The sequence below is a fragment of the Pteropus vampyrus genome, unplaced genomic scaffold (assembly GCF_000151845.1).
Source record: "Pteropus vampyrus isolate Shadow unplaced genomic scaffold, Pvam_2.0 Scaffold160, whole genome shotgun sequence".
Classification (NCBI taxonomy): domain Eukaryota; kingdom Metazoa; phylum Chordata; class Mammalia; order Chiroptera; family Pteropodidae; genus Pteropus; species Pteropus vampyrus.
Genome location: NW_011888941.1, coordinates 3,553,583 through 3,580,144, shown reverse-complemented (window position 1 = coordinate 3,580,144; position 26,562 = coordinate 3,553,583). Strand labels below are relative to the sequence as shown.

At 42.8% G+C, this 26,562-nt stretch overlaps 1 protein-coding gene and 2 long non-coding RNA genes across 6 annotated transcripts in view; 1 reads left to right on the top strand and 2 right to left on the bottom strand.

Annotated features, from left to right (window-relative positions):
* Positions 1-751: 751 nt before the first annotated feature.
* On the bottom strand, positions 752-13,950 carry LOC111745661. Its single transcript, XR_002782764.1, has 3 exons — positions 13,602-13,950; positions 8,212-8,360; positions 752-1,234 (listed from the first exon to the last, which is right to left on the bottom strand). It is a non-coding gene; the product is annotated as an uncharacterized LOC111745661 (long non-coding RNA).
* Positions 13,951-15,118: 1,168 nt separating this feature from the next.
* Positions 15,119-17,711, bottom strand: LOC105298741. Of its 2 annotated transcripts, none has more exons than XR_002782763.1 (3): positions 17,572-17,711; positions 16,532-17,310; positions 15,119-16,185 (listed from the first exon to the last, which is right to left on the bottom strand). It is a non-coding gene; the product is annotated as an uncharacterized LOC105298741 (long non-coding RNA). The 2 variants fall into 2 exon arrangements; XR_896474.2 differs by having other exon boundaries at positions 16,532-17,460; positions 17,572-17,695.
* A 203-nt stretch (positions 17,712-17,914) lies between these two features.
* Positions 17,915-26,562, top strand: part of FHL2 (four and a half LIM domains 2) — a 41,187-nt gene continuing 32,539 nt past the window's right edge. The window contains exon 1 of one of the 3 annotated variants that reach the window (XM_011370142.2): positions 17,915-18,190. In XM_011370142.2, coding sequence (XP_011368444.2) covers positions 17,954-18,190 — 237 coding nt within the window. In that variant the 5' untranslated portion in view covers positions 17,915-17,953. Of the gene's footprint in view, positions 18,191-20,207; positions 20,314-26,562 lie in introns of those variants that run through there. The other 2 variants (XM_011370140.2, XM_011370141.2) reach the window with 2 other exon arrangements.

Here is a 26,562-nt window from a genome sequence, read left to right as displayed (position 1 = left end):
TCACCCTTTCAGCTCCTCCTCAGCCATCCCTTTTTCTGCTTGCGTCCATCAAATTCTTCCTTGTGTTACCATTAGTTTTGAGTAACTTGCTCCAATAATGAACAGAGGTGTTATGGGGTAAATTTGTCTCCTCAAAATTCAGATGTTGCAGTCCTAATCGCATGTACCTTGGAATGTGGCCTAATATAGAAACCGGTTTGTTGCAGATATAATTAGTTAAGTTGGGTTGGGCCCTAATGCAATATGACTGGTGTCCTTATTTAAAAAAAGGGGGTGAGTATTTGGACAGACATGCACAGGCTGGGAGAACTCCATGTGAGCATAAGACAGAGATCAAAGCAATGTGTTCACAAGCCAAGGAATGCCAGAGATGGCCAGCGGACCACCAGAAGCAGGAGGAGCAGCCTGGAATAGATTCTCCCTTGGGGCCTCCAGAAGGAACCCACCTTGCCAATACTGTGACCATGGACGTCCAGCCTCCAGAACTGAGAGACAATAGTGTCTGCTGTTTAAGCCCCTAGTCTGTGGTGCTGTTGTAGCTGTTCCAGCTGATTAATACAAGGGCCATCTAGTGGCATCTGTCTCAGGAAGTGAGGGATTCTGCTCTTGAGACCTTGACCGGTATAGCCCTGCCGCCCTACACAGGACACTCTCCCCTGTCTGCTGTGTGCATCCAGTGAGGCTGAGCTCTGCAGCCTTTCTGCTGTGTGCATACAGGCACATCTACTTTACAGCAGACAAATACTGGATAAAAGAATAAAATACCCACATTCGTCTACACCAAGGAACCATGTGTTCATGTACCTCGTAGAGAGGTGGGTCCTTAAAGAAGAAACCACACTACTCGCTTTTACAAGCCTTACCCACCGTCGTACCCATGAAATTGGAACATGTGGAACTGAAGCTCCCACTGGACCATCTTAATTAAATAGGTGATGGTACTTGGTTTTATGGACCCAATTTTCTTGATACCTGAGACTCTGACTCACTTGGTCGTGAGAACAAATTGCTCTATTAGTTCTTGTTGGCGGTGTTTCATACCGTGGGTTTCTATGGCTTATTTCAGCAGGAAGAATAAGAGATTTCTGTTGAGAGGAGTGCATCTCTCTGGTTCAGGTGGTTTGCTCTGGTGCTCACCTGTCTGGCTGCTGCACCTTTCAAATTAGAAGTCCAAGGATTGAGGACAGCCATCTTTCTTGGCCCAACTCCATCTCCACAATGGACCTTGAGTGGCCTTCCATCGCCATGAGTAGAGTCCAGAGAACAGAGATGAGACATGAGCTATACATACTGCGTGTAACTCCACCATTTACTTAAATGATTGAATTGAGTCCACTCTCATCTCCATTAAAAACAGACTGACTTCTCAACACACAGTGGTTTAACTCAGTGGTTCTTCATGTGTGGTCCTTGCACACCTGAGTCCCTTTCAAAGGGTTTGTGAGGTCAAAATTATTTTCTTCATAACAGTAAGATGCCAATTGCCTTGTTCACTGTGTTGACATTTATACTGGGCACAAAAGCAGTGGTGAGAACTCCTGTGTCTTAGCAGGGATCAAAGTGGCAGGTCCTTTATCTCTCCCCTCTAAGGGTCTCTAGCTGGGCCTGAGAATTAAATTGACGTGAGGCAGGTTAACAGAAGAAAAGTGCACAGACTTTTAAACAGACATGGGAGCCTCCAGAGGAAAATGAAGACCCAACAGCATGGCGGGGCCTATGTGTTCATATGCCAGATTGAACAAAAAGAAGCAATTGTGGAAAAGTAACAAAAATATATGAGGAAGCTAAAAGAAGATAAGATATATTTTATCAGAGTTTACTTGTACAGATGTCTCTCGGCCTCAACTCCTGGTCTCTGGTGATAAGGATCTTTCTTTCCTCCTGGTATAGCGAAGGAATCATTCTCATGAGACTTTCATCTCCAATTCCAGAAAGAAAAGAGAAGACTCTTCTTGTACTTGCTATTTCCCAAGTGTCTTTAACTCAAAATCATCCTTACGCCCAAATGACATGTTTTTGGTATCATATTCTGCCACCTCTGACTCCAAACAATGTTGGTGGTCATCGCATTCTTCATCACGAAGCACTAGAAGGAAAAAAAAAAAAAAAAGAGTCTCATATCACTTCAGAATGACCTTGATGAAATAGTAAAAATGGCTCATTTGATTCAATCTGGACCTTTGAACACACATCTTTTCAATATTCTGAGTGACCAAAGAGAAGGCATAAAGCACTTCCACTCAGGACAAGGGTTGATGGTTGTCTTGGAGGAAGGCAGTTGTGCAATTATTCAAGTTGTGAGTTGAAAAAATGCATTTCCATTTTTACTCAAAAGAATGAATGACAAATAAACTATAGGTGTTCAGGTGTTGGTAGCAGACATTTTTCAGAAATGAACACAGTATGTAAGGCTGTCATTTTAAGGAAAATAACTGGCAATATTTGTTTTCAAAGATAAAACTTGACTCTTCAGTCAAAAGCCAGCATCTGGAAACCTTAGAGCTGCCTGTGTGAGCTTGGCAGCTTCCCAATAAAAAAATGGCTTTTCTGATGAGATGCTTGCTGATCTCAGTGAATGTGCTTTGTGGACATTGAATAATGAAATGTCAACATTTGGAAGATCACCATAGCCAATATTTTCTAAATATTATCCAGAAAATGTAGGTAAAAGATCCACTTAAAGTTCAAGATAGACCAAATGAGTTTTAATGGAACAGAATATGAAAAGTTCATTGATGTGGTTTCAAATTCCACATTGAAACTAATCTTTAAGAAACTACCATTTGACTGAAACTCATATAAAATAATATTGAATGTCCAAAAAGGAAAAGAAACTACCACTTGTCAAATTTGGGTGTAGTATCAAATATATATATCTATATATACAATTATCTGAAATGGCTATAAAAACATTCTTCCTTTTTCCAACTACATTATCTGTGAGAGTCTGCATTTCTTTCATATAGTTCGACTAAAACCACACATCTCAATGAATGCAGAAGCCGATATGACAATGCAACTATCCAACTGTCTCCTCTTCAGCCAGATATTAAAGAGATCTGCAAAAATGTAAAACAATGCCATTCTTCTATTTGTTTTGTTGTTTAAAATAGTTTTTTCACGAAAAAAATTATGTAACATGTAATGGTTTATTATCGTTCTTTTTAAATAATAAATTACTTCAGTTGGTCAGTTTTAATTTCTAATACAATACAATAAAAATTGGTAGATAGAACTCACATAATATAAAAATGATTGGGATCCTGAATAATATTAAAGTGAGTGAAGGGTTCTGAGAATAAAATATAAAATTGAGTCACAGATGTATCTTTTGGCTTAAATAATTCAGAAGATTGTGTTCTGTGTGCTGAGTTCCCACCACGGAGCATCACGCAATTTGAACGACCCCCAGCTGCTTAATGTGGAGGTTCAGGAAGCAAGAAATTTTACAGAGGTAGATGACTCCTTTGTGCTTTTGAGGAATTTGCTTTAATTACTACTTTTTTTTTTTTTTTTTTTTGGTTCTATGTTAGGAAAAGCTTTTTTATTGGGCTCACTTTCCTAACACATGCTAATGTGGTTTTCATAGACAGTTTTTTTCCTTGCAAACTGTCCCGGATTATCCCACTGCCTATTGTAAAGTCCCTTTCCATCTCTAGTTGAAAGCATTATTGAAATGGATTATTTGAAGACATTGTTTAAGTCGCCTTTGCTGTAATAAGGGAGGCCAAATATTTATTGTTTTATTATTTTATTTACTAGATAATCAATACACATGGTAGAACATTCAAAAGGTACAAAAGTAGTTCTCCCCTCGACTTCCATTCTCCCATCTCCCAGTTCTCTTCCCTGGAGGCAAGTATGACAGCCAAGTCCTGTGCACCCCTCCATAGATATGCTCGGCAAATCTAGTGAGCATGCATCCTCTTCTTACACAATACTGGTAGCGTAGCTACACAATGATTTGCACCTTGCTCTTTTCACTAACACTTTCTTGGCGATTGTTCCATACACATATGTTCCACAGAGAGAGAGTCCGCCTCACTAATCACAGCTGTGTAGCATTCCCTTATAAGGATGAATGTTTTATTTGACTGACCTGTTAACATTTAGATGGGTTCCCATATTTTGCTGCCATAAGCAATGCTGTAATATTTGTGTTCGTGTATGACAAATATATATAAGTATAAACTTCTGAATCACAAAGTCTGTAATATGACATCCCTTATACTACAGTCGTATCACAGAAAGTCATGTCATAGGCACTGAGCAGTTTCTGAGAAGCTAAATAAGAAGTAGCACTTGGTTTAGTTGCTAACTGCTAGAATAGCTCCAGAAAGAGGTGGTGTTTTTCTTTAAAAAGAGAAAGGAAAAGAAGAAAAGAGACAGAGAGTGGAAAGGTTCCTTTTGCTGACTAGAAAAAAAAAAAGATTTTATGCTTCTTGATTTTGGAAAATTTTCTGTCCATTTTTGTCAGGAGAGCAAAGCAAGAAACAAAGATAAGGGGAGAGAGAGAGAGAGAGAGAGAGAGAATGAGATAGAGAGAGAGCGAGCGCGCAAGAGCGCAAGATCGATAAGGGACATGGAAAGGCTTTGCCTTTCTCTTTCGAGTTTATTTCTTGTGCCAGTTGAGAAGGAGGAACTCTAAGAAAAGGTAGTGAGTGTTCAGAAACTGGTGACAGTCAAATGACTTGCCCGGGAGGCAGCACGGAAGGGAAAGAACCAATCAGCAGGCTTTAGAGTCAAACAGTCTCCTAGTTTGAATCCTGTCTGCACCATTAACTGACTTCAAGCTCATTACCCCGGGTCCGGTCTCCTTATCTGTGAAACCCACCTATATTCCTTTCTTTTATTCTCAACAGACTTCTCGCACTATCATTGCCACATCTTTGATTCCCCTCGACTTCATCCTACTGAAATTTGGCTTCTGTCCCTCTTACTCCACTGAAACATATTTCAGAAGTCACTGCAACCTCCCTGTTACCACAGCCAAGGAACCCCTAGCAGCCCCTACCTCATTCAACACTTTTGGCCACTATTCTTTAATATTTTAATCATTGGTGTCCCACCCTCTTTCCTGGTGTCTTCATACCTGATTGAGAATCCTTTCTTAACTGTCTATGTGGACGCTGCCTCCTCTGCCTGCACCTTAAACTCTAGAGCCCCTGAAACTTACCCTTTTACCCATTCCTCACAATCCACATCCCCTCCTGGGTGACTTACTCACTCTAGTGTTTTTTTTTTTTTTTTTTAAACTATCATTTTGCTAGTGAACCCTCTACATCACCAGCTCTGAACTTGCCCTAGCTTGTTCATACAGGTTTGGGAAAATTTGCTCTTTGGATGGACGTTCCAAAGTGCTTCAGTTTCAATAAGTCAAAACTGAATTCATCTTCTCCCACAAGCTTGTTTTTTCTATTTTCCTGAAGTCTGTCAAGCAGAAAGAACTCTCTTTTACTCTGGGGAGGGTCAGCCTTTTTGTTCTATTCAGGCCTTGGATTGTTCAGATGAATCCACCCCCATCTTTCTCAGCTCTACTGAGTCTACTGATTCACATGCCGATTACATCGCAGAAACGCCCTCACAATAATGCCCAGAATAATGCTTGACCAAATATGTGGGCACCCCGTGACATATAAAATTAACCATCATAGACCCTCAGGTCGGGCTAAGGGCTTTTCCTGCGCTGCCATTATTTTATGCATATACACTTTCCATATCATTTTTTTTTTTTTTACTATCTTAACCATTTTTAAGTGTACATTTCAGTAGCATTAAATATATTTATAGGCTGAGGCTGCGACTTGACCTGAAATCATATCCTTGTTTAGCTTTCTCTCCTTCCCTGTCCCATCTCCTCACTTCCAACATTGTCGGGCAATGGATCTCCAGAATATTTTGATCTTGCAAAACTTGAAACCTTGTACCCATTGACTAACTCTCCACCTCTCCTTCCCCAGCCCCTGGCAGCCACCATTCCACTTTCTGTCTCTATGAATTTGACTACTCTATGGACCTCATAAAAGTGGAATCATATAGTATTTGTCTTTTGTGACCGGCTTATTTCACTTAGTATAATGTCCTCAAGTTTCATCCATGTTGTAGTAAGTGTCAGAAAATCCTTTCTTTTTAAGGTCGAGTAATATTCCACTGTGTATTCCACTGTGTTTTTCATTTGTCCATTGATGGAGACTTGAGTTGCTTCCACCTCTTGTCTATTGCAAATAATGCTGCTACAGAGGTGCGAGTGTAAATATTTCTTTGAGACTCTGCTTTAAATTTTTTTAGAGATATATATACCCAGAAGTAGGATATACTTTCCATATCTTAACCCTGACCTGATCTTGTTGGGATCTCATCCTAACCCAGCTGGCTCCCTCTTTTCCGGTTACGCTGGACTTTGAAAGGGATAGGCTAAGTTTTTTTCATCTATGTGGCATTGTGAGGATGAATCACTTAGCAAACAGCAAGTTCCTGCTGGCTAGTTTCCTCCCCCACATACCTCAATCCAATTGCTATGAGAAGGATGTCATATGAGCTTTTATTGTCAGAATAGCCTTAAGTTCCAGGATCTTTCACAAATTCTTTATTTCAAAGATTAAGATTTTTGGTGAGTAGAGAAAAAAAATTCTAACTAAAACCAGGAAAAAGAGGCAAAGGCTATTAGTAGTGCTTGAAAAGATTTAATCAGAAAGAAATGTCGTTTATTACTTTATACTTTGTTTTCTTTAAAAGTTTACTCTAAACATGACAAGCGTTGATCTTTGATAATACTCTTTCTAAAGTTATAATTTGTTTTTATTTTTAAAATTTACATTTTAAAACTTTAACCCAAAGCTAATATAAGGAAATTATGCTCACATCCTTTAATTTTGTCTACAGTTTAAAACGTAGTGGGTGTCATTCTGCCTTAATTTTAGGATCAGTTTTATTGTCTGAGATGAGAATGAATGAGTCTAATTATCTAAAGTGATGATGGTAATGTGCATATGTGCCCACAGAGGCCCATTTGAAATTCTTTCATGTTGGTTCATATTACTGCTCCCTCCCTTTACATTTTATGAGGATTTAACAAGCTATAGGCTCAGGGCCAAAATGGTGGGCATTTTATAAATGATGGAATAAAATTTGGAAAGCTTAAAATAAAAGCCTTCTATATACTAAACCCATGAAATCTTACCTGCGATTGGTTTAATAGGCAGTGTGTCACTTCCTAAAATAACTAAGCATATTTCTATCACATAATTTTTTCTAAATGCTCACAACCATCACCACTGCCTCCTGTACTTGGCTTTATAGCACTGCTAATTTCTATCAGATGGAATTACTCATTTCACTGCTTCTCATTTCAGTCTTTCTGCCATTTTTCCACCTCTGTGGACCCCTCTGGTTGCCAGCATAATAAAAACACAAGCTGGTACTTGATGTGCATACCACACACTTCTCTCTGGTCGCCTGTGCCAAAAAACCCTTCTGGTCTGAGTAAGACAACCCAAAATGTTGGTTTTGGACACCACCAACAATCAGCAGTGTAATATATGACACACTTCCCAGCGATAAGCAGTTAGAATAGACTTCAGAGACATTGCCCTAATAAATCTGGTGGCAGGCAACTGACTGACATTCAGAGAATCTCTCAGTTAAAGTGGGCTGTGCTGACCTGGGCTAACCTTCACCTTAACCTTCTCCTCTGCCAGGCCAGCCCTAGACCTCCAGATGTAGAGAAGAGAAAATAATTCCTTCTGCAGCTATTCAGGGTTATTTTTCTCATCAGGGCACATGCCCAGATATTGTCAGGACCGTGAAAGAAAGCAGACAGGCCAGGCTTCTAGAAGGTGAAGGAGTTGCCAATAAAGCTACCCTGGGTTTCTGACTTCCCAGGTCTTCTTCCAGCTGGCAAGCTGCTCCTGTCTGGGAGACAAAAGTCATGCTGCCCTCTGCTCTCCTACGTCCCACCCTTGGTGTGAGCCCTCAACTCTGGGTCCAGCCTCTTGAATCTGCTTCCAGATTTGCCAGGGGGTGGATGGTAATCTCGGGGTCTCCACCCAGCCTCTTAACCAGGCCAGGGTTCCCGGTATTTCTCACCCTCTGGAATGCCCCTTCATTCTGGTGAACTCTGCCTCAGGCCCTGGTGGTAGGAACCAGGCAGGAGTCGGCTTGTTCTCCTGGCACAGACACTGGGGAGGGCTCTGCCAGGCTGCAGCTTTTTACCTGCTCCCATGGGAAAGAGCAGCATGTGCTTTTCCAGTTTGTCCCAGGCAGGCAGCTCTGAGACTCCAGGGCAGTCAAGGATGATCATCAGATGGCACCAGGCTGGATTTCATGTCCTCTCTCCGCCTCCTCTTTCTGAGACTAAGTACCTTGATAGGCATTTAAGCAATAATATCACATTATTTACTGCATGTCATAAGCAGGACTCTCCATAACAGAAGACCAAAAGGTAACTCTTGTTAGTCCTACGCACAACTATCTTAACAAACTCTATGGAACAAAAATGTGACATTTACCGTTAACTCAGGAGCTGACCTAACCCGGTAAACCCCTCTACCCTTCCTTAGTTTGCTGTCTTGCTGGGATTATAAAATCATGGCCTCATGTCTGAAGCCAAGTTGGAAGCTAAGTCCTGGGAGAGTTTTGGGTAATTTCAGCTCTTTGCTCTGAAACCATTCTTGACATCCAGGTGAATAGTATCCAGCACCTCATTTGCCCGCATAAATTAACTAGCCAGGTACAGGCTCCTCGCATGTTTCCCAAACAGAAGCTTCTTTTCACTTCCTCTCAACATGTCTGCTCCTTCTTTCTGTCACTTTTCCGTTTTACCTCCCGATGGTCTCCTTGCATTCTCACTGGAACGTTCTTCCCAGCAGGCCTCTGTGGTTCCTTCTCTATGTCCAAAGCCTCGTCGCACATTGATTTTCTCCTCCTTTGGGCCACAGCCCACCTCATAGGAGGTGCTCCACACTCCTGGTGGCTGCCACGGGCCCTCCCGGTCTCCCGGCCACCATCGCTCTGCCACCCTGGCACCACATTGGAGCTGAAGCCCCATGAAAACCACCTCTCTTCCTAGAGCTTCAGACAAAAAGGGGAAGAAATGAATCTTCCAAGACTCTAAGTCTGAATCTACACTTGTCTTCCCTTCCTATACAAAAATTGCCGCCATATCAGCAATCAAAGGAAAAAATTTATGGTAGCAGTGATGATGAATGGTTGCATCTTACACTCCACATTGTAGAATCAGGGATGTCAAGTTTACGTTCATTGACTATCAGCCAGATTAGTTCCGCTCAAGCAAGGAGACACTGCCCCTATCTATTTACTGTGCCCTCCTTGCAAATGAGCAAGAGAGACCTGTCCAAAACAAATTCTCACTGTGAAGGTGTACTCCCCATAAGCAAAGTCTGCAAATGCAAAAGTGTTGGCTCCTGTCTTGGTTGGGAGGTGACCTGAGACTGCCTGTTGATGGTTAAGTAAAAAATAAGATTATGTAGCGTGGAAAGCCCCCCACTTGGCCCTGTGAGTATGGATGGCAACAGTCAAGGAAAGAACAAGCTTATTAATCTGTCTACCTTTGATACTGTTTATACCTCAGTAATGTGAGTGAATGAAGGAAATAGGCCAGTTTGTCTTCCCTAGTGATTTCACCTTGAAGTAGGTATGGTTGGAGGGAGATGAGCCATGCGCTCCTATCTGGGCCCATCTCTGCAGCCTGCCTACCGAAAGCACACTGCAAGGGTGGGGGCCCCTCTTCCAGCTGAGTTGTTACCACTAAATAGGCAAGTGCAAGTAGACCCACTTCCACAAATGACCTGCAACACGTGCTCCTGCAGCCATCGAGGAGAGAACCTTAACAGGTTTCTGTGGGAGACAGAATTTTTGTTTTCTATGTTTCCATTGGAATAGATAGACTTTTTAAAAAGTATTCACTAGAAAACCAAACATGCCCCAAGCATTATTTAGACGTGAACACTGCATTCAGTTGCTAAAAATGAAGACCATGGCTTTAGTTTGCACAAGGATGTAGAACTTTAAGGAAATCCCTCGGTGGACATTGTTCTTAGTAGTTGAATAAGGCCCGGGGCAGCAGGGGCAGGGGGTTGGGAGTGCGGGGGCAGATCAGGAGATGCAGCCCCACTTCACAGAGCTCTATCCCAAGAACTTCCCCATGTTGACCCTTGAAGCCCCATTTTCAGCCTCGTACAGTATCTCCACTGCCAGGGAGAAATTCCCACCCTTCTGCTTTGCTTTAGTTCAGGTTGTTTGTAAGCTGGATCTCTGCAAAGCCCAGAGATCCAATTTGCAAACAACTGCCTAAATGGGCAGTGAGCTGGATTTCTTTGGTTCAAGTAGGCTCATATGAGCCCTTGTATGGCAACTCTATATTTGTTTAGGAATTTTTCAGGAAACTGTAATTGAATTCAGTAAATATGAACCAAAATGCAAATGACAGAGAATATAGAAATGAGGGTCCCAATCCTTGCCCCTAAGGGGTCACACTCTTTCCTTTGTTGTTATTATAAACGAGAGAAAGATGAGATAATACGGAATGATCACAAATGAGGTTATCAATGGGTACCCCGCACAGCCTTTCTAGGGGAGACACTTCATCTTTGTTTCAATGGATAAACAAGAGTTTGCGGGGCAGTGCAGAGTGAAGAAAGGCATCTTCCTCCACTGGCTACAGGTGGAACATGTGGGAGCAAAGAGAATGAGCTGGAAGGGGTCTCAAAGATCGCAGCCCCTGCTCTCCTGACCTGATAACAATCCAAACATATTCTTAGAAAAATAAGCCTCTCAAGCGTGTTCTTCCTCTGCTTTTTTCATGATCTGGAAACTCAAGGGGCCAATCTCAACACAGAGAAAGAGCCACCACGGAAACAGGGCGGAAGAGAGAACTGAGTGCATCGAATGTTAATGAGGCAGGGAGCTGGGTTACGGCAAGGCCATATGCAAGATGGAAATATAATTTCAAGTTGTTGAAAGGAAGGCAAAAGAATAAAGAAAGAAAAAGAAAAAGTCATCTCAAGTTTAAGAACGTTTTTTAGGTATCCTATGGTAATTTGCCACTAGAGCTCCTTTTGTCCCCGTGAGGAGGCGGGTGACTCATCTGGGACTGTTACAGAGTAATTGCTCAGCATCTCTAACTGTGCAGAAGTTTCCGAAACTATGTGGCAGTTAGGATAGCCCAGAATTTCAAAAGATTTTTTTTGGAGGGGCACATAGTACTGCCAGGATATGCCGAAGGTCAGACATTTTAGAAAATTTTTTCCTGGTATTTCAGCAGTCAATTACTATTGCAATGATGTAGAAAGAAGCTTGGCTGTTCCAGAAAGCTCTGTCATGACTCTCAGGTCCAATGTTAAAGCACTTTCTGAAATAGGTGATAGTTATGTCTTAACTTGTTTTTTAGAAGAACATAAAGCAACATTAAAAAATAGCTTTTTTATTATACACAAATCCACACTGTGGTGAAGAATAATCCACAGGCGACATTCTAGAAAATGTTCAATTATTGATTAGCAGTAAAAATGACTTGAAGAAACTCTAAATAATTTGAAATAACCCTTTAAGGCAAGAAGAGAGGTGGTACATCCTTTGTTTCACAGGTGAGGTGGGGATACTCACAAAGGTTAAGAGTGTTTGTTACCTGTGGTGCACACACTGCTTCACAGAGGAAGCTGGACCTGGAGTGCAGCGCACCCCACTCCCCCTCCCAGGATCTGGCTGCCCTGGGTCTTCCTAGTTAGACCAGTGATTTTCTATTAATGACTCTGATTAAAGCAGAAATAGTACAAAAGGACTTTGGTGGCAGGGGAGAAAGAGCTTGCTATTTTAAAGTTGCAGCACTGACTCATAAATTTAATTCACAAAGAAAATCCAGATTTCAGTGTAGTTTAAAATCAACATTCTGAGAAACAAGTGAGGCATGAAAAGCTCCCATTTCTAGATGCCAGGAAGAAGTGTCAGAAGCCACAAGAGTTTCAGGTATTTTAGGGAAGCAAACATGTTTCATTCAAAGTAGGGTGCTGCCAGGTTTGCACAGACCTCAGACACACTTCTCTTAAATGGCTTTTGGAATAGCTCATAAAGGGGGAAAAAAAAAAGCTGCTGGCAAGCAGAGAAGTGAATGGGTTACTGCAAAAAAGAATTAAAATCAGAGACAAAAGATCTCAAACAAGAAGCAAACTTTTTCTGGGTACACATTATTAAAAATTTTCCAGCCGCATTTCCTGACCCACAACTGACCGCAACTGCGGTGTGAATGGCTTCATTTTATTGGTCATTAAGCCACCAAAAAGAAACTTCTTTAATGACTTATCAAAGCCACATGGAAACTTGTATCAAATGCTCCAAATCAGATTAACCAGTGATGGCAAACTCAGAATCATGGAGCTGTTTGTGGATTTGGCTCAGAGTCAGACATATTTTCAGCCTTCAAACACTGACTATTTGCATCCACTAAATCGGTTTGTGAAAAAGAGAGAGCGAAGAAATAAGATATGGAAACTTTGCGTCTTAAGAAAGAGCCTAAGCATTTTCCCTCCTAACCAGAGCATGGCAGAGGAGAAAGGGGAAGGAAAAGAGCTTGGTTTTCATGGAGGACTGAGCTTTTCCTAAAAGTCTAACAGTCAAGGGAACAATATTTGGGTCCTACTAGAATGTGGCTGTAGCAGACCAAGTTCTTTCCTTTGCTGGGGAGGACATTTGCACCGAGCATGAGCACAGGTAGGTGACCACCCTGCTAGTAGGATCCCTTTCCGTAGAGGTTTCTCTGCTTGATTCAGGAAAGTAGTACTTTCAGGAAAAGTGAGCCCAGGTGTCAGAGCCACCATACTGGGGTCTGGGAGCTGTGTCATGGGGAGGCTCCTTCTCACCTGCTACCCACCTGGGATCCTGACCACCAGCTTTTATGATCTGAGACACTTACTCACCCTCCAACCATCTGAGACAATTAAGAATGATTACCTCTGAATCAACGGCAAATCATCCACCAGTTTCCTGCCCAGGTTTGAGTGGGTGGAAATGCCTGTGAGAATTCCTATTTCTTGAATGGAATAAAAGCTCTAAAAATCTTCACTGCAACGGTCAGTTAGGCTAACTAATGTAAGGCTATCAGACCACCACCACCACCACCACCACGCCCTCATGTGTTCATGGGTTCCCGTTCTTCCTCATGATGGTGAGGTCTCCTGGTGCCTGTGGCGTGGGGCCTGGCCCGCCAGCCTCCTTGGCCCACCTGACTACCTACCACCTGGTCTGCAGTGCTGGCACACTCCTAGGAGCTCTGCCTTTCTTTTCCTCTCGACATTCTCAGTGGAGAGAATTGTGTCAGCATTTGTATCATTGAGACACAGGCTGGAACTTTTCACCTTGTAAGTTTTCTACCTTGTATATCCCTCCCATGAGGTACCTGACAGAGTTAAATAATACTTGTAATTGGAGTTTGGAGTTCCTGAGGCTGGCCTATGTTTAGTCTATGTCTGTTCCTACTCCCTCCCCCTGTAGAAACCGACATCTCCTAGGTTTCAGGTAAATTACTGAGTCCAGAGCTGGAATCCCTAGCGGGTATTTTACCCAGAAGCACTGTCAGTCATCTGAATTACCTGTTGAAACAGAGTTGGGCCCGAGAATGTTTGCTTCTAACGTTTCCGGGTGATCCTGCTGCCGCTGGGCCCAGACTGCACTTTGAGAACTCCTGGCCTACGCCACAAAGTCTTCCCTTTCTTCCCTCCCTTCCTAGCTACGCCTCTCCCTGAAACCCCACAACAAGAGAGGAAGAAGTTAGGGCCATGTTGCTGGAGAAGGAGAACCAAAATAAATAAGAGAAGAGCTTGAGTAACCTATCAGTTGCCACTTGATCCCTTTCCCAGAAAATATAATTTCTTAATTTTTTTCTTCCATGAACTAGCCTTTTATCTATAGCAGGGATTTTTTTTTTTTTTTAAAAAAAAGACAATCTCATCTTTAGAACAGGACCTAAACCTTAACCCTTCCTTCTGATGAAAATTATTTCATTTTTTAAAAATTAAGATCTGTATAATTGACATATAACATTATACTAGTTTCAAGTGTACAACATAATGATTTACTACTATCTATATTATGAATGATCATCCCAGTAAATCTAGTTAATATCCATCACCATGCATAGTTACAATGTTTTTCTTGTGATGAGAACTTTTAAGATCTACTCTCTTAGCAACTTTCAAATATGCACTATAGTATTATCTGTAGTTACCATGCTGTGCATGATATCCCCAGTGTTTATTTTTCTTATAACTGAAAGTTTGTACCTTTTAACCACCTTTGTGTTTCCTTCTTATTTTGGATCCATCTCCCCTTTACCATCTAATAAAATACCATGGAATAGAAGCTAATATTTACTGAAGGCCTACTATGTGCCAAGGACTAAACTAATAAGTGGTTAAGCAGTATACATGTATCATGAGAAAGGATCTTCCCAACAATTTTCTAAAGTATATATTATTAGCCCATTTTACATTTGAGCAAACTGAGGGTTTTGTGGTAGAGCTAGACAGGCATTCAAATTCAGGCCTGATTCCAGAGTTCAAGCTGTACTGCTACAGATTGCATTATATTTTCTGCACTATTCTATTCGTTATACTGTAAGCGATTTCAAAATGAAAGACTTGTCACAATTCTGTGATACATCCATTTATTCCATATCTATATTTATTAAGCATGCTATGTGTCATGCACTGTAGTTAGGTCTTGGGAATACAATGGTATAGAAGGTAGAACTTTTCAAAATACATTTACCAGAATATCTTGTGTAAATTTATTTTATTAATAGTTTGTCCTTTGATTTAAATTGTTCAGAAAAGTATATGTCATTTAGCCTGGAATCGCTTTTCTTCTTCTATTTTTAGCAAAGCTCCTTTGACTTTCTATAAACTCAGTTTAACAAATTTGTTTCTGATGTTTCTTAAAGGAGTATGTGTGGCATTAATTTTTAAAATATTATTTTTGAATGGATAATATATTTATGTAACTCAAAATTAAAAAGAAACAAAAGGGTATGTAGTAAAAATCAATCTCACTTTCACTTCATAGCCCCAGCCCCCCGTTTTCCCCAGAGACAAACACATGATTTCGCTGATTACATCTTCATAGGGTCATTTATTATGTTCTCTATCCTTTAGGACAAAAGGGAAATACAAAATTAAATTGTAAAATTTCTTAAAATAATAATAAAAAAAACCAACATTTCGGAATCTGTATGGCACAGATAAAACAGTTATTAGGTTTACATGTTTATATTGTCTCTCTTCTTTGTTCATTAACACAAACGGTTAGTTACTATCTATAAGTGGTCTCAACTTTTCTTTTAGTTGATATATCTTGGACAGCATGTCAAATCAATAAATGTAACCACATTGTTCTTTTTAACAGATACATCTAAAAATAATTCTAAAATGTACCATACAATATTTAACTAGACTCTGTTGATGAACGTATAACATGGTCCAATATTTTGCTATTCCAAACATTTCTACAATGATTCCTATTGTATGTATATCAATTTATTCATGAGCAAGTCAATTGGTACGATAATTTCCTGTAAGGGGAAATGTTGGATGAGGGGCAAATGCTATGTGCATTTATAATTTTAAAAACTTTCGTTATGGACTTTTTCAAGCCTTAGAAAAAGATCGAGACTAGTGTAGAGCCCCACCCCACAAACCCATCACCCAGCCTCAGTGGTTACTATTTATCCATGGCTGATTCATTGGTAAATATTTTCATACTATTTCTGAAAAGTAAGGGCTCTAAAAATGTGTGTGACTTCATTATCACACCTAAAAAATAATAATAATTTATTAATATCAAATATCCTATTAGTATCACATTTTCGTCTCATGAAAATTTAATTTTTAAAGTTTGTTCTTTGATTCAGAACCCAAGTATGCTCCATTCATTCACTGCAGTTGGTTGTCTTTTTTAATATTTTCTTTCCTCCTCCATTTCTCTCCTTCCCTTTCCTTTCTCTCGTTCCTTTTCCTTTGTTCCTTCTTCCTTCCTTTCTTCCTTCCTTTCTTCCTTCCTTTCTTCCTTCCTTTTTTTCTTTCTTCTTAGTCTTTATTGTAGAAACTGTGTAAATTCGCTTCCAGAGTCTGGATTTTGCTGATTACATCTTCATAGGATCATTTAATACGTTCCTCTATCCTTTAAGTCAAAAAAGAATAAAAAAGTAAATTGTAGAATTTCTTAATAAAGAAAATACAAAATTTCAGAATCTGTATGGCACAGATAAAGCAATTATTAGATTTGTAGAACTAAATAATTATGTCAATAAAAATGAAAATAAATGAGTTAAAAACACAACTCAGAAAGCTAAATAAAATAATAAAATTAAGTTAGCCAAAAGAAGATAAATGCATAAATTGTTTCATTATTTTTTAAACTTGTTTTTAAAAACTGAAGTTTTATATTCGTCATTTGAGAATTGGGAGATTATTTTGTGATTTGCAACAATATAAACAAGTCTGGAGGAAAAAACTTTTCTACGCACAGTTCGTCTTGAGACAGTAGCCTTGACTGTCAGTGGGAATTCAGGTCAGGAGAGGGTACTTCCCTTCTTGGTGAGAAGTTGTGGGGTTCTGGGAGGAATGGAGAAGGAAAGACTGGATTTTCCCATCCAGTTCTGGTTGGGCTCCTGTCTTAGCCCTCTGGAAGGCACTGGAACAACGGATGAGATGACGCGCATTTCATACCCTGTAAGTTACTTGCAAGGCTTTGCCATTTGACAGACTCCAGTTCAAATTTCAGATGGCATAATGCTTGCTCAGGAGGCCATGAGCAAATCTCTCTGATATGGTCCTTACCACAAACCCCTTACCTCAAATGAGTGAGGATCAAATGAGATACACATAGAATTAGTGCTCAGTAAGTGGCAGCTAATGTGATGGCTCTCAAATTCTGATTCCATGATGGAGATCCACAGGGAGCCTCTAAAATAACACCAGACATTAAGCGTCAACCAAAAGAGAACAATCTAATAGTTCTTCCTTCTCCGAAGCCCACTGGATGTTAAAGATAATACGTCTACCGACGATATTTCTACTGTGCCTTCGCTGTCCATCAGCTCACCTTCCACCCGTCTGCACGTAGAGGCCAGCCACCTATTCGAGAGCAAACGTCTCTTTCCAGATGCCCCTTGCCCAGACATGGGACTCAGCCTGTGCTTTTTCTCCGGGGAGGCTGCAGGGTACCATCAGTCCAAACCGTGCTTCGGGCAGAGGATTTTGAGTGTGGGAGGCACGCTCTCCATCTCACTTTTGTTTTCCCTCCCTGGAGAGGACAACAGAACATATAAACAGCCCTTTAGCCCCTGAAATGTTGGGGATTTGGACCTTTCCCTGTCCCCTATCGGAACAAAGAACCTGGCATTGTCCATTCTTTTTGGCCATCTGCTGCGTTCATTTCGTGACAGAGAGAGGTCTGCAGGATAAGGCGGAAAAAGCCCACGGTGCAAACACATTCAGGCGCGTGCCTCCTGCCCTCGAAAGACCAGATGAGTGACCCGGTCCAGGTCCATTCCTCCCGCCTCACCTGCATCTTCTCAGGCTTAGGCCTGCCTCTCATTCCGTGAACCCGGCAGATTCCTGCCATTCCTCCCCGGCGGGTCTTGAGTCGCCTCGTCGGCGGCCAGTGGCTCTCGCTCCCAAGTCGCCCCTGTGAGGCAAGGCCAGGGGCGAAGTCTCACGTCACCCCGGTGCGCTATAGACCCCGAGGCAACGTGGAAAAGCCCAAAGCCAACAAAGAGTTGAGATCCGTGCACGCTGCAGCTGGGGGAGGTGGCGCGACGACCAGCAGACGGAAAGCGCTCGCCCCCCGCGCCCCGGCGCCCCCTGCGCCCGGGACCCAGTGCCAGCACGCCGAGCCCGCGCCGCCGGCGCCTCGGAGGCGTGCGTCTGTCTCCTTATATGGTCAAATGACACGCGGGGTTCGCCAGGGCGGGAGGCTGCGCTCCACTCGGCCGGCTCCGGAGCCGCAGCCAGGAGCCGCCGCCACCAGCACCGCTGCCGGGGACCTCCTACCCGCCCCGTCCAGGAGCGCCTGCCAGCCGCGCGGTGAGTGCCACCGCCCCGGGTTACCGGGAGGAAGACGGGGATCCACCCGCGTGGCTTGCGGACTGAGGAGCCAAGCCGTAGGGGAGACTCCGGGACAGGCAAGCGGAGCGGTTGGGAGAGACCCTCGTACAGGAGAGTCTAGCAATGGGGGAGACGCGGGGAGAGGGAAGCCAAGTAATGGGGGTGACCCAGGAAGTGGGGAGCCGGGCGGTGGTGGGGACCGGGGGAGTGGTGAGCCGAGCGATGGAGGAGACTCAGGGAGTGCGGAGCCGGGCGGTGAGGTGGGGGTCCCCTGGGAGAGGGGAGCCGAGCGGTTGACCCGGGGAGAGTAAGCTAACCCTGGTGGGAGGCACGGGGATACCCTTCCCCTCCCCCAGCCTCATCCTCGTTGGAACGCAGTCCATGTTCTAGCCAGATGGGTCACTGCTGGGTGGCGAGGAGGGCTGTGCCACCCACGGGTGAGCCCTGGGCAAAGGCTGGCCGCGGGTCCAAGCGTGGGAATGTGACCACCCCCTTCCCTGGAGGCTTGGACTCTGGCCGCCATCCGTCTGTGTAGTATGTCCGAGGCCTTTCCCTTAAGTAGAAAGTAGTGGAGCTTGAGGTGTGGCATTAACTCGCATTAACTCATGGGGAAATTAAAAAACCGAATCGCCAGGTTTAACGAAATGGGTTTATTTAAACAACAACAAAAAAATCTAATCTTAAATTGCACTTGTGTGATAGCATACCTGAAATTGTGAGCAGAGTGTTAAATATTGTTTACTATTTTAAATGAAGAATCAGTCATACTTACTTTCGAATCTCAATTTGGGTTTCATTGGAACTAGTCTAAGCCAGGTAGACTGACAGGTATACAGCTGCCTTCCATGGCTGCTCCTCTTGCATTTATTTTGGAAGATAATAAATCATAATTTAGGCTTCTAATCAGGAGAACTGTGTTCAAAACACAAGGCCAGATCTTTCTGGCACTTTTGGCACTATCTCTGCTCACCTATGTTTTATAGTAATATGTTAGAGGGAGGAGGCTTTGCTATCCCGAAGGGGGTTTAGACCAAAAAACATTTGAGGCAAGTTTTAGGAGTACAGGGGCTCCTGATGGGCAATTAAACTTCCACAAAACCTAACTCAAAGAAGAATGCTTCACAGTACATTTATATAAATTTTTTTTCACCGTGTTTTTCAGATTTAGCTCACTCTGAATTTTGAAGGATTATCAATGAAGATATGGAATTAGGTTTCCACCATGTTTTAAATGCTTTAAAATGCTTTACACAGCAGCATGTTAATAACAGTTGAATTGGCTTGCTGAGTACCAGGCACTATTCTAGGCTCTTATGTTCACAGTCTCATTTAATCCCCACGAATATGCCAGAAGGTAGGTGTGACGAGCTAGTGGGCATGCACGCACTGTATCTGGGCTACCTGAGTTCACGTCCCCATCCCTCAGCCACAGGCTGTGTAACCTTGGCCCAGTCACCAAATCTCTTTGTGCCTCAGTTTCTTCAACCAGAAAACAGGGATATGACAGTGGCTTGTTTGCAGAGTCGTTGCGCAGCCTGTAATCAAAGGCATTGTATTCATATTTAAAGTTATCTTGGTTTTTACAGATAAACAGAAGCACAGAGAGATCAAAGTAACTTTTGCTTAACATTTTCCAGCCTGTAAAGTGGTACTGTGATCTGACCCCAGACAGCTTAACTCAAGAGCCTTAGTTCTAACCACTAAACTTTAGGGGCACACCTGAATATTTCAATGAGGTATTACGCTGCAGATTTTGACCCAAGATTGCTTGTTAAACCACTTTCAGTTCTTAAAGGAATCTAAGTTGTAGACAAAAATGCCCAGTAGAATATTGAAAAAAATTAGACTGGGCTTCAAGAGGCCTGGGTTTTATTTCTGTCTGGCATAGAGAGTGGGTTACCCGGGACCCGAGCCTCAGGCTGCCTCATTTGTCAGCAAGGGGGATGGAGTAGGAAAGCTTCTCTCTGACTCAGATGCCATGAGATACAAACTTCCTTATGCTTGGGCTAACAAAAAGAGATATTGGATACTTCCTGTGTCATTTTATTATAATAATTTTTTCAAAGTCCATTGATCATGTGGAATTATACTGTGAGAGCCACTTCCTCAAGATGACCACCTCAAACAAAATGCATAGGTTCTTCCCGAGTGACTGAGAGCTCCATCTTTCAGGAGACCAAGCTGGCACTGTGACTTTGGGGTGAGTCAGATGAATTGGCTCATTTGTCCTGCATTGTGAATTTGAACTTTAGCCCTGAGACGGTCAAAGTTAAATCAACTTGACTGGGCCGTGGGGTGCCTAGTGACATGTGATTTCTGGGTGTCTGTGAGGTGTTTCTGGGTGACATTAACTTTTGAATTGGTAGACTGAGTGAAGCAGATTGTCCTTCTCAATGTGGGTGGGCCTCATCCAATCGCTTGAAGGCCAGAATCGAAGAGAAAAGCTGAGCTAGAAGGAGCTCCGCTGGCCTGACTGCTGAGCTGGGACAGTGGTTCTTTCCAGCCTTTGGACTTGGACTGAAATGTCAGCTCTTCTTGGGTCTTGAGCCTGCCAGCTTTTGAACTGGAACTTACACCATTGGCTCTCCTGGTTCTCAGGCTTTATGTATATATTCATTCTCCTATTGGGTTGTGTTTCTCTGGAGAACCCCATTAACTTTGCTTAAAAATTCTCCCCACCAGCTCTCCGTCTCACCTTTTTAAAATCCCATCTCCTTTGGTACTGACGGTCTTGATTTTCCTGTTGCTGTAAAATACAGTTGTCTTCTTGGGGACCTAATGAGAGATTTGGGGCAGCATTTGGTCTCTCCGTCATTAGTCCGGTCCTCACAGTGATTCTCACACCTGGCCTGAACTCGGACGTCACATGGTACCACACTTGTCTTCAGCCCTCATAATCCATATCTTCCTTGCCCTGATTCAGACTGTGACTTAAAGATCTTCTTTAGGCTTATGGTACTAAGGCAAGAGATGTCTATGCCACTAAGAGAAGTGACTGCCTTGTTTATAGGTAAATAAAACTCATTCAAAGGGCACACTTGAAGTCTGTAAATATTTAGGTTTTCGTCAGAAAGAGAATAGATCTGTCTATGTTTGATGATAAGACTTTTGGAACAAATAAGACTTAGCCAGTCCATGCACAGAGTAGCAGGATATGTGCTACAATCGTGACAGGGTCCCGATGCAGTGTGTCCTGATGCGGTGTGCTAAAGAAACGCCACAAGGGAACAGGGCTGGGAGAATGAAGAGGCCAATCTTCCGTGGAAGGCGGGGGTCGCCAAAGGAAAAGGCCAGGCAGACAGAGTGTAAACAACGGGCTGCCTTTTGGAGACTGGACGAGGCTGGTGAGGGAGAGTGAGCCCGTAAATGACTTGTTCATGCGTTCCCAGGAAGGCAATGAAGGAGCTGTAGCTTGGGGTCTCCCTCTCACCCTCCCCCAACGCTAGATGATTTAGGAACCTGAGGCAGCCTGACATTCTAGCCTGCATAATTATACTTGTCTAGCATCTACTAAACTGGCATGTTTTGAGATTAAATTACAAGATAGTGTCTTGAAGGTGATTTAAATTCTTTGGAGCTAGAACTGGTCTGGAACTCTGTCAGAAATTGTATGTCTTATCTCAGCCTCCCAGTACCTAAGACAGTATGTGGAAAATAGTGGTTACCTCATACATTCTTACTGACTGGATTTAAAAGTCTGTGGGACATCACTAGTCTTGTATTTGTGGACTTACGATCAGAAACTTGACATTTATTATGTCTCCACTTTTTTCATTATTCCATTTTCAAAAGTTAATTTGGAAGACACTAGTTTACCTTATTCAAGCATGTCTCTGACACAAACCATTTCTTTATCAAAGACAAATCAAGACTTTTTAAGTTTTTGAAAGTTACCAGATTATATACCAAATTATAATTCATCTCTGACCCCTGCCTGTAGATATAACCAGTAAAGGCTCATTAAATTAATCCACAAATATATCGTATAGCAGCAAGCATAGTCAACCTTACGCCTTACCAACAATCTATTAAAAATCTATTTCAAGTGGATTCCGGGTACGTTATTACATTTTTTTTTTTTAAATAGCAACATCCCTTGGATTGGCCCTCCTCTCCCTTTCACCAGAGTTTTTTATTTAAAAGAAACAGATCAGCTAGACTAATGAAAAGAATGTGGGGTGAGGATTTTTGCTCTGTGTCTTTGTGGAAGGTCCAGGGCCTTTCACGGATACATGTAGCCTGTGTCAGGGGATCAAGAACATTCTTTGCAGACATGCTTGCAAGTGCCTCCTGCCTGGCTTTTGCTTCTTGATCTGACCAGGACTCAGCCTGGACTGTGCAGCTGTGTGTTCACATGGATTTAGAGTCCAAACACAATAAAGTTCTCCCTGCTGTGGAAGCTGCAGTTTATCTGGAAGGGAGAAAGAGGCCAGTGATGGAGGAGAAAAAATGAAGCTCAGGGTCCGTGACATTGGAAAGTTTAATGGCATCAGATTCCAAGCCATATTACACTTTGGGTCTGTTGTACATAAAACATTCACATAAAACATTCCTCGCCTTTATTCTTGATTTTTGCCTACGCATTTGTCCTCTGGAATGGCTGTCTTCATTTGCTCGTTCACCCATTTGTTCATTCATTTTGTGAGTATTTATGAAGCACCTGACCCCGTGTTTGTCACCTGCTAGTGAGCCCGCAGCAATACGTGGCGCTCACCTTCCCAGCGTTTATGGCTTGGACACAAGCAGTCACATTGTCATGCGGTATCATGAGAGCATTGTATTTTTAAACGCACATCGAAAAAGAGCCCACATGCAACAGACTGATTTTCTTAATTCTCTCCAAAAAAGTCTGGTTGGTTGCTGACAAGCGATGGAATTTCCTATGTGCATCCCTGGTGGCATTTAAAGGTGGGCATAGCTTTATCAGGACTGACTGACTGACTGAAGCTTCTCGTGTCACAGGCAGGATTGGGGAACGTTCGCAGGTTTCTCTTTAGGAATCAACTGTGAGAGGAGTATCCTAAAGGTCGATCGATCTAGAAAAACACTTGGTCTGAGGGGAGGAGGGAAGTGGCCCCTTTGGGGTCAGCTCAAAATAGGTAGTTTAATGAAAGGATCATTGGAAAGAATGCTTTCCTGAGCCTTCTTTTGAAAATCCGGCTGCGATAGGCCAAGCGTGGCTCAGCAGGTCCACGTGGGAAAGATGGGCCAAGTTCATGAAACTCGGACCTGGCCAGCATGCCCAGCGGGGGCTGTCCACCACGCCGGCCCCCTCCCTGCATTCTCAAGGAACCTTTCTGGTCAAAACAAATGCCAAGTGTCCTGGCTCTCAACGTCCTTGCCTCTCTCGACCTTGTTTCTTCCCTCCTCACCACCTCTTTCTCCATCTCCTCCTTACCACCTCTCTCCACTTCCCCTTCCTCTCTTTTCATGTCCCGTCTCTCTTTTTTCGTGTGTGTCTCTTTTCTCTCCCTAGCTCTGACATTTTCCCTCTCAAACTCTGTTTTATAGTTTTTAAATCTGAGAAGATAAAAATAACCCACGTTTCAAATCTGTAGATTTTTAAATAGTAACTATTCCTCGGGAGGTGAGCCCGGTGCATCCCTGCTCCATTGCGCTCTGAGCCTTTATCCTCACATCTGGCTGAATGCCAGTGTGACAGAGACTCAGAGATCAAAGCGCTCCCCAGGCCGTCCCAGCCCTGCCAGCTGCACCTGGGACTTGCCTTGCCCTGTGCAGTTAGCTTAGCCTGGAGCCAAGCATGTTCCCTGAGATCTAGCTTTTTCAAGCCTGGTTGTTCAAGGCTGAAGGGAGAATGACATCAGAGTGATTTCACCCTCGAAAGGGATGAGAACTCCAGGACACTGTCATTTGGACTTGATTCAATGAAATAGCAAGTCAGCAGTCACGCCTCATGTTCAAGTGTTTCCTTGCAGGCTGTTGCTTATCCTTGTCACATTCTGTGTTCCAGGTAATGGACCAGATGATATACTTATAACCTGTCAGGAGGGGTACTGAGGGTCAGAGAAGGTCAGCAATTGCACACCATTAGGTTAAAACGATCCTTACAGAACCAAGATGTCCTGTTTTTATTTGATTCAGAAGCATACTCTGACACCCTACACATTTTTAAAGAGCCATCGCCCTTCTGCTTTGGCTCCCCCAACCCCACCTAGAAAAGCTGGCTGCTACGCAGTGAACTGTCGTCAGGGCCTTCCTGTCTCCCTTCCATCCAGCAGGCTGCAGGAGCATACATGCTAAAACCCATTGCCTACAGGGCACATCTGCATTCATGATCAAAGCCATCGGCCCTCCTTTTCTGGGCCTTGACTCTCTTTTCAGCTTCATCTTTCCTACTGCTGAGTGATCCCACTCTCTCCCATCTTCCTGGGGTGTCCGCTCACCCTTCCCTGTTTCTTATCTCCGTACCTCTATTCACCCTGCCCCTTGGCCCTCAGTATCAGCTGACTAATCTTTCCCAGCAAAAATAACATCTCCTCCAGGAAGCCTGCCCTGCTCTCTGGGGAAGAATGGCTCAGAGCCCCTCCCCTGAGCCCTCATAGTGCCCTGGGCATCTCTCCATGACTGCCCTGAGCAGGGAGCCCTATAGTCTGATGTATATCTGTTTTTCCCACTAGACTACACGTTCCTTCAGGGATGGCCTGTATCTTATTTATCTTGTATCTCCCGCACTTTGCGTAACTTCTGACACAACAGTTCCAGGTCAACTGATGCTTCTTGAATGAATGAATAGTCAGGTGTTTTATAGGACTAAAACATGGAAAGTTACAGGGAACATCTCCTGTAGGGTCGTAGATAATTGTTCCCATTAAAAAGAGGCTTAAAATTGATGGCGTAATTTTAAAAGCACAAATTTTTTAAAAGAATATTCTATTTGGTAGCGTTTAATTAAGAGAGAACTGATTTTAAACACTGTGACAGAGGGAAGTTCTTCATTTTCTCTTTGGCTAATGGGCTACTTACTTTGACTCTCAGGGTTTGGGCTTTATAGAATTCTCTGGGAGTCCCTAAGAGGACCTTCTCAGATAAAGTGCGCCCTGCCCTGTTCCTAATAAGTGACAGGTCCTCACCTTACACCTAACCCGTTGGTTTAAGCAAAAGTGCTCTCCTAATCATTGAAACTGCAGTGACTTCTTAGGGAAGATAAGGAGCGAGGAGGGAGAAGGAGCGAGGAGGGAGAGAGACCCACCATCATCAGAAACAAACCTACAGGAATGGGAGCCAAACCAAGTGCCTCATCCCAGTGGGACCCTCTGATCAGGTCACAGCCTCACTGTTCCTTCTGGGGGACAGAAACATCGGTGATGGCGCTGTCTAGTTGTCTCGGATAGCTTTGGTCACACCCTGAGCAGAAGGGAGCCCCCTGGTGCTCGGGTTTGACTCCCTTTGATGATTTCTGTCCTGTTCCTGTGGAGGTGGCAAACGCATACCAGGCGCATGAGTATATTGGCTGTTTCCTTGGAGGAGACAAGGTTCACCCCTTCACTGACTGGGGAACATAGATATGGTGCTATAGAGAGGTTATTGGTGCAGCATGCGGATTATTTTCTTTCCTTGGCAGGAGCTGCACTGTCCAAACCCACTGGAACCACCTTTCGATTTAGATCGGGAATTTGTTTTCTCTCACTTAGATGTCTGTTTGGGAAATCTCATGTGAATCCTCTTTTTCCATTGATATTCCTGGGCTCCAGTTTTTCCATCCATAAAATGAGACAGTTGTCATAGGAAATCTTAAGAGTTGTTTCCAGCTTTTAAAATTCCTCCGTTTATTGTTCTTTCTCCTTTCGTTATTCTTATTTCAAATTCCCAAATCATTAGTTTTAAATTTGTGTGAACTGAATCGGCAAAAACGGCCTTTGCTTCCACAGGTAAATGGCAACCTCTGTGTTGGAAGGATAGTGGTCAGTTGTGAAGAAGTAAATGATAGCCACTTTCAAGGCCAATAACTGAGGAATTACAGGAAAGTGTTGAGTCATCTGCCAACATAGCTGCTGCAACCTGAGATGGCTTTAGTGCAAAGAATATTTATATGTTGGGTTTCAGAATAATAATTCAAATGCTTAAGAGCCTCATCTTGTGATGTTATCACGAGAATGTCCAGACGATGTTTTCTTAACTCCAGGAAGAGTGATTTGGAAAGCTGGCTCTTGCCACATGTGTCCAGCTGCGTGTTTAATACTCTTGGAATAAAATTGTTCTATAAACGCGGAAATAACCAGGTCCGGATGCTTGAAATATGTTCATTTATTTGCTTACAGTTGTTAAGACTTGTATATACAAGAGCCCAAAATTAATAAACACGATGAAATTTGCTGTTATCATAAACCTGGCAACAATATTTTATTTGTATCATAGGGTATTATTCTGGAATTTCACCCTTAAATGTTTTGAAATGACAGAAATTTGAACCAAGTTTAATTAGAGTTCA